Raw genomic sequence first — 16,398 nt, forward strand, 5'->3', positions numbered from 1 at the left:
ACACCTTCTCCAATATTCAAGCTATTACCATTTTATATTTCCTCTGAATAAAATCCACTCCACTATATGGGATAGTTAAATCTAAATAAGGTTGAATGTGGCGTTTTATACAATTAACAAAATATGGAGCTGATAAAATTATCTGCTTAGGCTAGGAAAGTTTCAACCATTTTGAAAATTAATAAATTACTACCCCAGAGGATTGAGAGGGAGGCGGTAGGGGGAAGGAATAAAAACTTTTAAGTAGGTGAGGCCAGAAAAGCACTGCCATCCAAACTATAAAAAATCTGAGCTCTTTCCAAGGGGGAAAAAAAGTCACTTATGAAGTAGTTATGCAGCAACAATACTGCACATTCACATGTGTAATGGATGCCTTCAATACAAGTGTCTCAAGCTAAATCAGCAGGGTAGTTGGTAAGATACAGTGAGGAACAAATATCACTAAATCATTCCACGCTAAACAATCAGGGATTATTATGAAATATCTTAAACCCCAGTGCTGTGAAAAGCAGGTTTCTCTATTGTCTAGAAACTGAAAAGAATAAATTAACGTTTGCTGGATAAAAAAAACGTTTATCTTTTCCCCATTGCAAAGTCAGCCTTGAAAAAATAAAATTTAAAAAATAGAGCTGTGAGAAGTAGTTACACAGCAGCTCTTCTGAGCAGGCACAGTAACCTTCTCATACTTTTAAAATGTCTGACAATATTCTTCTGTACTGATGTCCATAGCCTTCTTACAAAATGCAGTCATAATCTATCTATCCCTTCAGTCTCATTTTTTATTCTCAATGTTCAAATTGAACTTCCTCCTTCCTAATAACTTTTTTTTCTTCTCATCCTGCCTAAAATGGATCTGTTGGCAATAACCTTTCTCCTTAATAGAACATTGCTATCCAGGCTTCCCCAAAAGCGCCCCATTTGCCAAACAACAAGAAAACAAACCAAAAAAAGCCAGGTCCTTCAACCTTTCCTCCTTGGCCATATCGTCTAGACTTCACATCTTTCTTCATTCCTTCCCCCTGAACTTTCCCCAGCTGGTATAAATCTTGCAGAAATAGAACCAGTCCTTCAGTGTGACTGCATTGCTAATTGATACTTTCTCATCCATTGAGCTGCCAGTTCCCTTCTATAAAATTGCCATTTAACCAGCCACACACACCTCTGCAGATTTTTCCTACGTAAACGCTGCTGTGTTATATTTGACCTTGAATTTACACGTTCTTTCTCCCATTTGTTGAGACTGTTCTGTGCTCCACCCTCCAGTCTACCCTTACAGTTTAGCTCTGTCTGCAAATTTTAACACTGTATATTTTACTCCTTTATCAGAATTAATAGAAACACTGAACATGGACACAGAACGAAGCCTTGCAGAATCCAATTTAACACACACCAGTTTAACGCTGAAACAACTCTGAAGTTTTCAAGGATTTGTTCTCACACTTTAAGAGACTTAATCTAAATCAATACACTCAAAAGAAAATCCACACTTCATTCACAATCAGTTAGTGCCTCTTCACACCTCATCACAGTAGAGAAACTCCAGAGAATGGAAGCTCTTCGCACCTCATTAGTAATTAAGTAGAGCTCACAAACTGATGTACATTAATCTTTCTTCCTAGTTGCCTTTGAGAACATTAACGTAAAACGTCAAAAGACTTATTGTGTTCAAGATGCAGATATCAATTCTCCAGTCTGCACAAGCTCTGTTACAGTGCTCCAGAGGCAATCAAATTTATCGGTATGTGAAAAACCCCAGCTTTTGTTCCTGTGCTTGTGAACAGATTGCTATTTGCAATTCCTTAGACCGTAAAGATTTCCCTCATGCTAACTACGAAAAAAATATTTGATGCTGACAGCATTAGATGTTCTCTTGAATCAGTTCTACATGTGCATGCACCACAAGAACGGATAATAAAGACTAAATGAGATGTCATCTGATGTCATCTTTAAACTCCCCCTCAGAAAGACTGCACTAAAATAAGCCTGTTAACCTCCGTTCTTCAACAGGAAAGGGTTTACTGCAATGAATGCCCAAAGCCAGAAAAGGAACACTGAAACAGACCTGCCAGTTCCAACTGCACTGAAGTAACAGCGTGCATCACATGCTTAGGGAATCTTTGTAAAGTTAAAAGTATACTTTGTAAATTGCAAATGTGACGAACATAAAGGAGAAAAAGCCTTCTTGAACCACCCTGCAACAGGATGTGCTCGTGGACTATCCAAATAAAACCCACTGTCATATAGAAACTTGTTTTTTGTTGAATAGGTTATATTTCACGGAGAGAACAATTTTCAAATTCTGACAATATATAATATGTGAATTCCAACCAAGTCAGAAGAGTTAGAATAAAAGTGGGAGATAATATTGGACCAATGTCAATCAGACCTTTTCCTATAGGCATTACAATTTCACATTATTTTACTAAAAATGAATACTTGCAAATGCGTTCTATTTATTTAACACAGAATAGTTGAGTTAAAGCAGACAGAAACAGTGAAAAATCATTTGAGATGAGAGATCTGCAAAGAAACCTGCCATTTGGTAAACCAGCTGGTTATAATTAGACTTGGATACATTTTTGAAGGGATGACACACAAAATCTTCAATAATCAAGCCTGTTAAATCAACATGCACACTGGTTGCAAAAAGACAGGACAAGCGTAAGATCCTTTTTCCTCTTCACAAGGAAGAATGCTTCCCTCATGGTTTCTAAACCAATTTGTTTGAGAGAGGCAGCATCTTGTTTTAAGATGGGAGTTCCTCAGAGAGATGTCTCCTCAAGAGCTGACAGAAATCATAAAAGCTTTCATCCTGAAGACTCTGATCCACAGCTGGATCTTACCATGCAGGGTTGATCCAGACGAGTAAGTCATTTATTTATAGACAAATAACACCCTGATCTCCTTCCACATAAGCAACCAGCAGAGGAGGAGAGAACTGACTCAGCAAGTACTGGGAACAGGCTCTGCAAGTAGTAAAGCTCATCACCCATTCCTTAAAACAGAATTACATGACACTCACAGTAGTGTAAAACATGGGAAGCGGTGCCCAGCCTTCACTGGTCCACAAAACGAAAAAAAAGAGAACAAGATGTGCTGCCACCACCACTAGACTTTCTTCTCCCTGTTGTACAGATCAGAAATTATGTCCTTCTGTACCTTCAAACACAAACTTAGAAACTTAAGAACCATTAAATTAAACCATCCGAAACACAAAATTTGAAGATGAGTAGTCATTTTAAATGAATGCAAGTGACTAAGAAATATTGCTGGCAAAACATTATGCAATTTAATGTCAATTTCTATTTCACTGTAAAAATTGTTAAGCATTTTGAAGCGTTTTTAATTAAGTTTGGTTTTATTAACACTCCTATTACATTTTACTCAATCCATTCACCTATAATTTTACTTGCATTTTACTGCTTTATCCATAACAGGCTCAACAAATCCAAATCCAGTTACTTTAATACAATTTGATCTAGACTTTGTCATAAAGCTCTTCATAACCAAAGAAACAATAAAGGAACTTCTCAGGCAACAGCTAAAGCCCCAGCAATAAAAAATTACTTCAGCATTGATCTTAGCAGCAATAGTTTTATAAACTAATGGGATATAAACAAATCAAATTATAAATTTAGCATATCTTGAAAACTAAAGAACCACCTAAATTTAAAAATATTTCCAGAAATACTACCAGGCCATCTAAATCCTGATTACACAACGATAGAATAATCCCAAACTGAAAATGCCTCCAGAATGCCAAGTTGACACCAGCAGCGTGGAAAAGCAGAATGTAATCCTTCATAATTTTTACCCTAGAAAGCCCTTGGAAATCCAATATATTACAAAATTACTGTGTTCTTAGCCTCCTTCTCTAGGGAATTTTAAGGCCCATTTGAAAAAAAGAAGTGATTGTCAGAGATTCCAGTTTCTCAGCACAGTAAGAAATGTGCTGTGATAAGACCACTTACATCCTCCTTATTATGACCTGGCTCTCCAGGTTTGCAGTTTACACATTACCATCAGTTGAGAAGATCTGACCCTTGCTGCTGAAAGATAGCAGGGCCTCCCCTCACACCAACTGCTTACTCCAGGCCAACCACTCTCTCACAGAGCTGGTGCATTTGTGTAAAACAAGCCACTTTGCTCAAAGAGAACACTAAGGGACTGGGAATAACAGAGCCGATTTCCTCCAGGTGAAACTTGAATCTGTTCAGCAAACATGGACTCGCACACATCAAAGGCAGCACAGGGAGCTTGCCTGACCACGCAGATGGAAGAAGGTCCTCCTTGCTTCAGAAGTGGTAAATGATGAGATTGGCTCAGAGGCAACACTAGACTTCAGCAGCTGAGGGCTGGCAAAGCTGCTGACACTATGGCAGGATTGCTGGAAGCCAGTCCTGGCCAAGCTGCTGAACACAAGATTTGTGGCAGGCATGCTAACAGACCATATAGTGCTTAATATCAAAAGCCTCCACTGCAGGAAGGGTGTTACTCTTAAATACAAAGTTCTGGGAAAATCTTCGCTATTGCTTCACTTTTAAAGATCCAACCCTGGCTAAAAATAAAGTCACTATGCTAAACTCAGATGAAAAGCATGTCCAAGTCAAAATAACACAGTGATCGGGTAAAATATATCAGAAACTGTCCCCATAGAAAATTTTTTAATTGCTTCCTGAAATACTTCAAACAACTATCCAGTCAAAACCACATATATCTTACATGATTCCCTTTCTGACTGCACCTTTTAATTATGAAATGAGTCCTGCTGGGTCAACAGTAACAGAGAGAACAGAGGTATAAATCTATTTCAACTTAGTAAGAAATGGTTGAATTATCTGGGAAAAAAACTAGTCCAGGGTAGAAGGTTCCTCAGCTCATACAGGTGCTGAATTTCCCCCCATGCCTTTGGGGCTCATAGGGAGAACTACTGTTTCACATCCAGACTCCAAAACTGCCTGCACGCTGCAGTATGAACTCAGCAATTTATATCATTTACAAGTGAAATTACCAAACAGCGCTCTAGGTTAGAGTACCAATCCAGCTGCAACATTTATCTCCCATAACACAAGTTATTACAGAATCACGCTGCTAAAATGTATCTCAATACAATGACAAGAGAGACTACTATTTTACATTTTTTAAAACCAACAGTTACCATGAGAGCTCTAATACAGATAAAACCCTGACTGGGTTCGATTGAACTCACAGCATTATAAAAGTCAAAGGGAATCTAACCCATATGATGCTGAGAATGAGGTAGCAGCTGGTCCATCTACATTACGACTCCCAGTGCTGCTAACACTAATCAGTATTAGGTCATCATTTAAATCTTTTTGCCAATGCAGGGCCAAACATAATTCCTATGTGGCAACAGCACTAAAAAAAAAAAAAAGCAAGATAACCTGAACATAGTATTGTCAAAGAATTTATAAATGGAAACTTTTCTTAAAGGCACAGCGTTGGATCTCATACCACAGTGGGTTGTGGAAAGCATTTTAACATCGCCACAGGAAACTGAAGGTGTAGTTATGGCACATTTAGGCATGTCTGTGCTACTTTTGTTCTGCTAGAACACTTTATAATTGGCCAAAGCAAAAACATCAGCTTGGATTAATTAAAAAAATGTGTTCCAGTGAATCACAGATACCGATTCTGTAAGACGGACTATATTACCGTGCCTTCATTGCTAGTACCAGAGACCGGGCAAGACACGCTCATTTCAACTTCTGATCAAGGGTGCAAAAAAATATTCAGCAATTCTTCAGTTCTATTTGCAAACAGAGAGCTTTCATGTCCATTTTTCAAAGGAGATTTGTATTTTTCAGCGCAAATATAAACACATGTCAGTCAGGAAACCCCCATCTCTGTTTCACTGTAGCACGCAGGTGCTGGCTGCTGCTATTTCAGGGGAGGAAAAAGTGGGCAGAGGGCGGGTGCAGGTGCCGAGCTGACCAGGGAGGCACCGCCAGCAGAACCGGCACCGTCACGTTTGCACACCACGGTCCCACTCTCCTCCCCCACCACCTCAAACCCCCGGGAGAGGCGGCGGGGATCCAACTGCCAACCCAGCTCCACCTCGGTAAGGGGAGGAGAGGGAAGGGTTGCAACTCTACCCCGGCGGCCGTACCGGGTCCCCGCTGCGCTCAGCCCCGCCTCCCCCCGCTCCCGCGTAGGGCGGGCTCTGCTCCTCCTTACCCGCCGGTGGCGGTGGGCGGCGGGCGGTGGCGCTGCCCCGCGACCCCGATGTTCTCTCCTGCCCCGGCCCCCGCCTCCTCGGTACCCGTGAGCGCCGCCTCGTCCCCGGCCACCGCCGTGGCCGTCCCTGCTGCTTCCTTCGGGGGCCGCCGCGGCCGCGCTCTCCGCGCCGCCGGGCCGCCGGCGGCCATGCCGGCCGCCTTCCCTGCGCGGCCGGCTGCCGCCCCGCTCAGGCTGCATGGCCGGGCTGCACCCTTCCGCTGCGCCGCCTGTGGCCAGGCCGGCCTGTGCCGCGCCGGTCCCCGCCTACTCCCGGAAAGAGGCCGCCCGTGGAGGGCGAGAGAGGGAAATGGCGGCGGCGCCCGATCCCTCACCAGCTCCCCCTGGCATTGCTGTCCGCGGCTACTGCACGACCGCGCAGCGCGGGCACCAGGCACAACTACGGGCCTCAGCACCGGGCTCGGCCTCTCGCGCTTCCTGAGGCGAGCTCTTGGCAGGTTCCGCGGGATCATTCGTATGTGTACCCTCTGCAAAGCTAAACGGGGAAGGAGTGAAAAACAAGCAGCTTTCTATAAGTATTTTATACACAAATGCATATAATGTTCAGAAAACAGCACTCTCAGCTAAAGCCATGAATCATAGAATCAATTAGGCTGAAACTGAAGCCATGAATCAGAATCATTTAGGTTGAAAAGATACTTAATGTTGAGGCAAGCCATAAACCTAGCACTGCCAAGCCCAACCACACCTGTGTCCCTAAGTACCACATCTACATGGCCCAACCATTTCCCTGGGCAGCCAGTGTTTGACAGCCCTTGCAGTGAAGAAATTTTTCCTAATACCCAATTTAAATCTCCCCTGGTGCAACTGGAGCCATTTCCTCTTACCCTATTGCTTGTTATTTGGGAGAAGAGACCAACCCCCTCCTCACCGCAACCACTTTTCAGGTAGCTGTAAAAAGCCTCAATTTCTCCAGGCTAAACAACCCCAGCTCCCTCAGCTGCTCCTGAGACTTCTTTGGACATGCTCCAACACCTCAATGTCTTTCTGGTAGCGAGGGGCCCAAAACTGAACACAAGACTCAAGATGCAGCCTCACCAGTGCCGCAGGGGCACTATCACTTCCCCAGTCCTGCTGGACATACTATTTCTAATAAAAGCCAGGTTGCTGTTGGCCTTCTTGGCCACCTGGGCACACTGCTGGCTCATACTCAGATGGCTGTTAACCAAAACCCCTAGGTGCTTTTCCACTGGGCTACTTTCCAGCCACCCTTCCCAAAGCCTGTAGCACTGCATGGGGTTGTTGTGACCCAAGTGCAGGACCAAAAATTAGCTTTCTGTAGCAAATGAGGGGGGAAAACAACAGACCCCAGCTGATGGGGTGTTGCACACCAGTCTGTGCTACATGGAGCACATGAAGTGACTCTGCAGCCTCTTGAGGAGCATCTTGCTCTGAGAACACACGGCAGGGTGATGGGAACAGCTTTATGCCATAAAGCTAGGCTGGTTTGTCCTGCTTTGCTCAAACCAGGTGGGCACCCATGTTGTCCTCAGGAAAGTTCACCAGTTGCCCAACAGTAGGCTTGCCCAATCGGTCTTGAGCACACAGGCTGTCATGTGACAACACACATTCAAACAACAATCTGGTTTTGAAGGGGTTTTAAACATAGTAGTCCTTACAGCAAGATGTGACCAAAAGTGTTCTGTGAAATCATGGGCTGTCGTATCTGTCATACTACCTGTAGTTAAAGGCTGCAGCAAATCAGTGCACTAACTTAGCATGACTCGAGTGCAACACAAGCAGATAAATCAAGTAACAGGGAGCAGCACTGGCAAGCACACTGTGAAGATATCTAAACGATTCCTTGTGCAGCCAGCACAGGTCTGGCAGACCCAGTGCTGAGATAGAGCTAATAAAACCTGGCAAACCCAAGCTGTGCCTGCATCTGTGGTGCAATTAATCTGTGACATGAACAATCTGCCTGCAGATAACTGTAAGCTGACTATATGTACAAATTTAGCAACTCACATTAATTAATACTTACAGTTAGATTGAAAAAAAAATCACTAATATTTGGCAACAAATAGCACATATCATTACAACTCACAAGTGTGGAGTTCATGCATCAATAATTATGAGACAGATAGCAAAGTCATGATACTGTACATGTGCATTTTGATTTTGTAATTTAATTTTGATCTCCCTATTATTATCATCTGTTATGATAGACAATTAACATAAATTTTGTTACCATAGCACACAAGAGTCCCACTCACAGGCAGTATTGCCTTGAGTGATACACAAAAAGAGAACAAAAGGTAACTACAAAGTATTAACAGACCTATCAGAGAAAAGATGATGATGAGTATAAAGAGATGCCAAGAATGGTCACCATGTCAAAAAGAGACCTTTGCATTCTAGCAGCTTAGCTACTGTCAATTTTTATAGGAATTACAGTAAAACATTCTGTTGGGGGGGGGGGGTAAGGCTTCGCATGATGATAATGAGAGTCCTTTTTATTTAGAAATTAATTTTATTTTCTATACCATATTACCAGTGTTCCTCCCACCTACATCAGTTCAAACCAAGAACAATTGTGACAGGACAACAAATTCTGCTTCTCCTGTTGCCCTGAAGCCTGCAACCTACATTGGGTAGCTTCAGCAGTCTTTCCTCCTATATCTTAATATGAGGGAGGGTAAGTGAGCTAAGAGGGGGAGACACATGCTACCTGTGATAAAAGATGAATCATTACAAGCCACAGCATTTAGGCAATTTCTAGACTCCCCTCCTCTAAGAGAAGTGTCATCTCCAGCAAAAAAAGGGCAAAAAGTTCAGACAAACTCCCATAATCATCCAGAGAAACTGCTCAAACCCAGGTGTTAGGCAAATGTAGAATTCAGCCAATTAGTACAGGTTTATCCATGTGCCTGGCATTCACTGGTGATGCCTTTTTAAGACTATCTCTGTAGTCTTGAAATCTTGCAGAAAAGTCATGAGCCTTGGCAGTTTCAGGTACATTATCTTTGCAACCCCTTGTAGGAGCTCTGCTGGCTATGTTAGGAATTTATCCTGAGTCAAAGTTTACCTCCTCTGCTGATAAAAGTTATTGTGAAGAAAGTTAGCAGTGAGGTTCTCCTACTCCTTTCCCTTGGGAACTGCTTTTAAGCTAAGGCTATACAGCTGGTGGTACACAGGGTTGTTGACACACAGAGCAACTGTGCTGGGTGTCCACAGAAAAAGAAGTACAAGCCACATGAGGTAGCAGAGACACAGAGACTGATCTCTCACAACTCTGCTACTTATGACAGCCACGCAGCTGCGCTGCACACCTTTGTTTCACATTAAATGAATTCCTACACTTGAAGGGTGTGTGAAGATTTGTAAAGCCAGCACACCCAGCCATGAGGGCAGCTCTGACTTGGGGGAAGTCTCTGCAGAAGGCAGAAGCAGGAGGAGATTTCTTTCCTCGCATGGGACTCATTAGGACTGCTGTGGCATTTCAGCTATTCTTGGCTGCTAGACTGGCTCTGGATGGTGTAGAGAGCCAAGTGTGCAGATGGTCAGCATGCATATATTATGATTATTACTAAGCTGCAAGGCCTATGCACAAGCTAGAATCCTGTTGAGTTAGGTTCAATATACATTGTGTATAAACAGAATGCAGATGTACAGGCATCAAAATAAAAGACAGGACATGACAGGTGCAGACAGACGGAGAAGAAACAGTTTGGTTAGTAAGATAGACAGTAGTCTCAGTACAACAGCAAATTCACCCTTCTCAAATTTCACCCCAAGAGATAGTTACTAGGGAGGGTTTGAAGAATGGTAGAATTCTGTGCATATATAGATGTCTCTGTGAAAAAAGATTGTCTTACCTGTTTTGTATTGGCTAGATACCCAACAAACAAACTTAATAATTTCTCTTTTATTTTCATTTTAAAGACTTACTTCTATTTGATTATTCCAAACTTACACAGTATAGTAGGATTAAGCATCAGTCAAGTGATTAGCATCATTGACATGATAGAATGATTCAAAAGCCAACATAGATCTGTGAAAAAGCCAAGTTGCCAAATTCAGGCATGCATTCACTGGGACAAGAAAACAGCAAAGTGTTACACCACATTAGAGAGAATGTAGAAAGGGATGGATGTCAGAGACATAAAAATTAGCAGAGTGACAATTGTACCATTTCCACCTTTTGCTGCTTATCTACAGTATTAAGTATTTTTTTTTGGCATTGTTTGTCACTGTGGTAATCCATTGATGATTCCTCTTCAGTTTACACCTTTCTATCCTCAACCCTACCATTCTCTCACCTGGTCTACCCGAAGTTTACTTGCATGCCTTGCCCTGTAAGACTCCTTTGTCCCTAGATCTCTCAATAGAGAAAAAGTCTTTCCTGCCTAACATTTTTTCAAAAATGTCTTCATAGGCTTACTTACTCAAACATTCCTCCCCAATTCCCCCAAGCACTTCTAACACCTAGTTGTTTCCTGCTGCCACCATGCCAGCACAGTTCCTGTCTCCTCATGCAACCTCACTTTCCTCTATTTCTGCTGATGGTTACTTCCCCAGATTTTCCAAAGACAATTTCTGAAATCTTGACATGTCTTCTATGTAGTAACAAAGGAAACAATACAGTGACTCATTGCCTTACTGCACTGCAAAACTTTAAATGTCTGTCTTTAAGAATATATAGAGTGTCTCCTAAGATACTCAAAATATAAGAACTGGTGTGATTCTTAAGAAATGGTAGTTGTTTTGATTGCATTTAGAGATGTCAGAAGATGCTGGAGTATGTTGTCCTAGAACGTTCATTTCTGTGTTACATTCACACTGGTAGAAACAATAATCAAAATGCAAAAAGGGAGGACAACTGATTTGATAGATTGTTTGGCAAGTGTTTTAGGATAACTCTAATGGAAGACTGTGATATTTAATCAGATGCTTTCTTTTTCTGTGTTTTTTTTCTCCTTGATCTTTACAGCTGTCTCTAAAAGAGTATTTTTGAATACAAAAAGCAATATGCAACAGTGCTAAGATCCTGATGACAATACCACAAGAACAAGAATGGAAGTAAATTTATTCAGCAATTCTACTGTTGTAAACAGTTCATCCATCAACCATAAGCAGCTAGAAGGGCATAGCCTCTGGGAAGTCATTACTATTGCTACTGTAACAGCAATTGTAAGCTTAATAACCATAGTGGGAAATATTCTTGTAATGATATCCTTCAAGGTTAACAGTCAGCTCAAAACTGTCAACAATTATTACTTGCTCAGCCTCGCCTGTGCAGATCTCATCATTGGAATATTTTCTATGAACCTTTATACATCCTACATACTCATAGGCCACTGGTCTCTTGGAAGCCTTGCCTGTGACCTGTGGCTAGCACTGGACTATGTAGCTAGCAATGCCTCAGTAATGAACCTCCTAGTCATCAGTTTTGACAGATATTTTTCCATCACAAGGCCTTTAACTTATAGGGCCAAACGCACGCCCAAAAGAGCTGGTATCATGATTGGTCTGGCTTGGCTCATTTCCTTTGTGTTGTGGGCACCCGTAATCTTGTGCTGGCAGTATTTTGTGGGTGAACGAACAGTACCTCCCGAAGAGTGCCAGATACAATTTTTATATGAGCCAATTATCACCTTTGGTACTGCAATTGCTGCTTTTTACATTCCAGTGTCAGTGATGACCATTCTGTATTGCCGCATTTATAAAGAGACAGAGAAACGTACCAAGGACCTTGCTGAACTGCAGGGTTCGGAGTCTGTGGCAGAATTCGAGATGATAAAGCCTCAGAAAGCTCTTCTGAAGTCCTGCTTCAGTTGCAAGCAACAGAACTTAGTCAAAAGAGAGAGATGTCAGGCTTCCTGGTCTTCATCTAGTCGAAGCACGTCAGCTACAGTGAAAGCCTCTCAGGTAGCGAGTACTTGTAATGACTGGGCAAAGGCTGACCAGTTAACCACCTGCAGCAGCTACGCATCTTCAGAAGAGGATGATAAACTCGCCACTGATTCAGTTTTCCAAGTAACTTACAACAGTCCATCTAAAGGTAAGGCAGAAGAATTTAATGAGGGTATGGATGTTGTTATCAAAGACCAACCTGAAGAAAATGATTTTGAGAACCAGAAATACTTTTTGTCACCTGCCAAAGGCCATGGACAAAGAAGTAAAAAATGCGTGGCCTATAAATTCCGGCTGGTGGTGAAGGCTGATGGCACCCAGGAAGCCAACAATGGCTGCCGAAAAGTAAAAATAACTCCTTGTTCTGCTGCTCTGCCAAAGGATCCTTCCATCAAAAGCATGGATCCAAACATAAATAACCAAATCACCAAAAGGAAACGGATGGTTCTTATAAAGGAGCGCAAAGCAGCACAGACTTTAAGTGCCATCCTTTTGGCTTTTATCATCACATGGACTCCCTACAATATCATGGTTTTGATCTCCACATTCTGCTCTGACTGCATTCCCCTGACACTGTGGCACCTTGGTTATTGGCTATGCTATGTGAACAGCACTGTTAACCCTATTTGTTACGCCCTCTGTAACAAAACTTTCAGGAAGACTTTTAAGATGCTGCTTTTCTGCCAGTGGAAAAAGAAAAAAGTGGAAGAAAAACTATACTGGCAGGGAAATACTAGACTGCCATAATTGTTCTGATGTGAGGGATGAGGGGGAAAATAGACATTGATGTAAACTAGTAAATTGACTGCAATTCTGTCTTTTCAAAGCTGTTGCTTTATATGTCTACTGTTTTAAAAAAATCTGCAGAGAAGTAAAATCTTGCATGAAAGTCGTGTGCTTGGGATAAAGAAGTCAGTGGCACAGGGTGCTTGTGATTGTGCAGTAGATCTGAATTACAGTTATTCTGTTTGGGGTCTTCTGTCCTATCTTTCAGCATTATAAACTACTAGAAATTAGAGTGGGATAGTCATCCAATCATCAGGTCATATTATCCAGTCTATCTCCCTGTAGTACAGAACTGTTTCTTCCTATAATTCTTTTCTTCCTCGCTAGAGTATATTCTGTTTATTTATAGTGTGCTAAGCAATGGAGCTTGTACTACTTCTGTTTTGAGACTTCTCCACCTGCTGTTGGAATGAAACAAAGACTATTTAAAGGGGGAAATGCTGTCATCACCAGTACTAAACAGTTAATAGTAATGTTGCAAATGAACACATACAGGAGAACGTAATAGTGAGAAAATTTCTACTTTAAGGATTACTTTTGTGGAGGCATAGGAAGGGCTCATAGTGGACGAAGTAGGTAATGTATTTTTGTGTGTGAAGCTGCCAGTCCTTATCTCAGTTCCATCATGCAAATCACTACAATCTGTAAAAAAATGGCAATAGTTACCAAATACCTCTGAATTGCTCCATTTCCCGAAGCCTGTGAAGGAAATTTTAAAATTTGATGCAATGGCGACAATGGTACAAATCAGAACTGTCTGCAAAGCATAGTGGACATAGTCTATCTTCTTTATAACACAAGGAAAGTATTTTTTGCAATCTCCTTTGTTGCACTTCCCCTTGCCCCCAAACCTTTCATTGATTACAGAATGATGCAGCACAAGAGAAAAATACATATTGATGCCCTGTGCCTTTACCTATATGTTATGAAATTATTAAAAAAGTGACAGAATTGGCTTCTCATAAAGAAGAAAGATTTTTAAAGTAATTTTTTTGTCAATATTTCTATAAAATTATTAAGAGTACTTTGCACTTCCATAGCATTTATCTTTAAATAACTTTACAAATGCTAATTAACATTAAGTTTGGAAATACAGGCTATCTCTGGTCTATATCTTCTGGTCCAAAAGAACCATGTCTGCCACAGGACTGGGGGCCAGAGTCAACCCCTGTGACAGCTGTGGCTTCTGGGACTGGTGTGTACTGACCTAATTACAATGAGCCGAGTGAGGCTCCGGAGACAAGCTGAGGTTTGTTGGGGGTTTGGGTGCATGGTGAGGGCTGAACTGTGTTCACTGACACAGCGCTGGTGAGGACTCTGTGGGAGTTCTCTTGTGGTGGGAACAAATGTGAAGCCACAGAAAAAGGCCACAAGAAAACAAAGTTAATGGCGACAGGACTGATGATTCAAGTCCTAAAGTAAACAAATGTTTATAAGTAAATGAGACAGAACTCCATGTGAGCAAAGTTCAGATTCAGCTCTAGCTTTTGTATAAAAATCAGGGTGAGGTGCTTTGGAATATTAGTTTGGGACAATTTTTATACTATATCTACTGATATGCACTAGTTGGACGTTGCAGTGGTGACATGACCCAGTTGCACATTTCAGGGATGTGTCATCTTGAATGTACCATTGCAGTCGGATTTGTATTGTTCATATAATTTATTAAATAATTATACCATCAAAATGGGTCCCTTTAGATATATAATTCCTCCATGTCAGCAGCCAGAATAAAAGTAATTAATTTTTTTTTATCCCAGATCTCTGGAGGGGAAAATTGTGGCAGTGAAAGATTAGCAGTGTAGTAATGTAAAACTGTTTTCTAAATTCACATGATTGATTTTGTAACACAGTTACGAAGCTTTTTTGTACATTAGAATATAATTGTTTATTAAAGGAAAGTATGGGTTTTTATAAAACCCTTTCCCCAGCTTTTCTCTGCCACTATCCAAAGCCTTTCCTGTGTACAGTAATTGTGTACAAGTTGGTTATTATAGTGGGTTTATTTTATATTGCATTGGATCAAACATTGAGTGAACTGTGTTTGATTTTTAGCAAACAAGTATGTCCCTCTGCGGTACAAGCTGTAGTTAAAGGCAAAATTTATGAGGTAGTAACAGTTGCTGCCAGCTACGGTGTTGTTGCTAAAGCAAAGCCTTGGCTTCTATGGAAAATAAATGAGATATTTTTTGTTGGGTTTGGCTTCTGTTGAACTAGACTGTTCTATAAATGTTTATGGACTCTGTGCTCAGTAAATGTATTCGAATACACAGTGATGGATGCAACAATGTCGGTTCAGTGTAATTGTGAAATATGTGCTCAAACTATGCTGCTAGCACTTCACAATGTGAGATGTTACATGGCCAAACATGGGTACATTGTAAATACCTAGAATTATATACAGAGGTGTGTGTTGCTCTGTTGTTTATTCTTTAAAAAAATCAAAACCACAAAAAGAAAAACTTGATCAGAGTATCAGTTAGTACTTAATTATATTTTGATTTCAACTTATATTTTGTAGATTTAAAAAGTGTTGTGAGACTTCTGCAGTGTAAAACAATCTTGTTATCTGTACTTCTGTCCTTTTAATGAACCTTTTACTGGTCCTAATGTTGATTATGGTTATGGTCATGAACTGATGAAATGATCTTTTTTAGTGAGACTGCATTATATTCATACATAATTACATGTATGAATATGTATGTGTTATCAATATAGATTCATAAATCTACATCTACCTAAGTTTTTCAGAGACCCAGCACAACTTTAATATTTTTTAATATTGAATTTTCAACAAACTGGGGTGTATCATTTGTATCATTTTAGCCTTTCCCTTTTCAGTAGCATTCATTTTATGCAAATATAATTTCTGTTTGTAGATAAATACTTGGAAGAGTTCCCAGAATTCTCATATGGGTATAGAACACCTAGTTACAGTTGTGCACTTCCAGTAGCACAGAGTGAAGAGCTTTGCAAAGGATGGAAAGTCAAGGTAGAACATAAATGCAGGGGTTTCCTTCATAGAAAAGTACTGTTAAATTGAGAAAGCATGAAATCAAAGGAGTTACAGAGAAAATATTATAGGAACCTGTAAAATAGGACAGAGCATATTTTGCCATTAATAATATAATTTAATTGCTAATCATGTTTATCCTACTTAACTATGCATGTCAATAGGTAACTGCTGTTATATGTTCAAAGTTATTTTTACATGTTGACTTTCACGCCTCATCTCTGTTATAGTCGCAATGAAACTGGCACTTGGATATATGGACTTGAGGAATCTAGATCCAAAGACAGTGATGCACCTCAAGGAAAAATCTTTTGTTGTACTTCCTTGTCACCATTCAGTTATCATTCCAGTTTTAGGGCTGAGACTCATGAAAATTCCCCATCTCTAACTTAATTCTGACCATTTTATCTCCCAGATATTACTTTTCTCAGAAACCTGTGACATTGCCTCCTCATTATATTTGATAAATGACCTGAACAGGTCTA

The 16,398-nt window shown here is 40.8% G+C and overlaps 2 protein-coding genes across 3 annotated transcripts in view; one reads left to right on the forward strand and one right to left on the reverse strand.

Annotated features, from left to right (window-relative positions):
• AVEN (apoptosis and caspase activation inhibitor) overlaps positions 1-6,547 on the reverse strand; it is a 92,251-nt gene extending 85,704 nt beyond the window's left edge. The window contains exon 1 of one of the 2 annotated variants that reach the window (XM_084263536.1): positions 6,199-6,547. In XM_084263536.1, coding sequence (XP_084119662.1) covers positions 6,199-6,438 — 240 coding nt within the window. In that variant the 5' untranslated portion in view covers positions 6,439-6,547. Of the gene's footprint in view, positions 1-3,022; positions 3,055-6,198 lie in introns of those variants that run through there. The other variant, XM_084263537.1, reaches the window with a different exon arrangement.
• Positions 6,548-11,274: 4,727 nt separating this feature from the next.
• CHRM5 (cholinergic receptor muscarinic 5) lies at positions 11,275-12,861 on the forward strand (the record flags this gene model as incomplete). Its single annotated transcript, XM_084263424.1, has 1 exon — positions 11,275-12,861. One exon carries the CDS (start codon positions 11,275-11,277, stop codon positions 12,859-12,861), a length of 1,587 nt encoding a protein of 528 aa, XP_084119550.1.
• Positions 12,862-16,398: the final 3,537 nt, after the last annotated feature.

The sequence above is a fragment of the Gallinula chloropus genome (assembly GCF_964237585.1).
Source record: "Gallinula chloropus genome assembly, chromosome: 4".
NCBI classification, from domain to species: Eukaryota; Metazoa; Chordata; class Aves; order Gruiformes; family Rallidae; genus Gallinula; species Gallinula chloropus.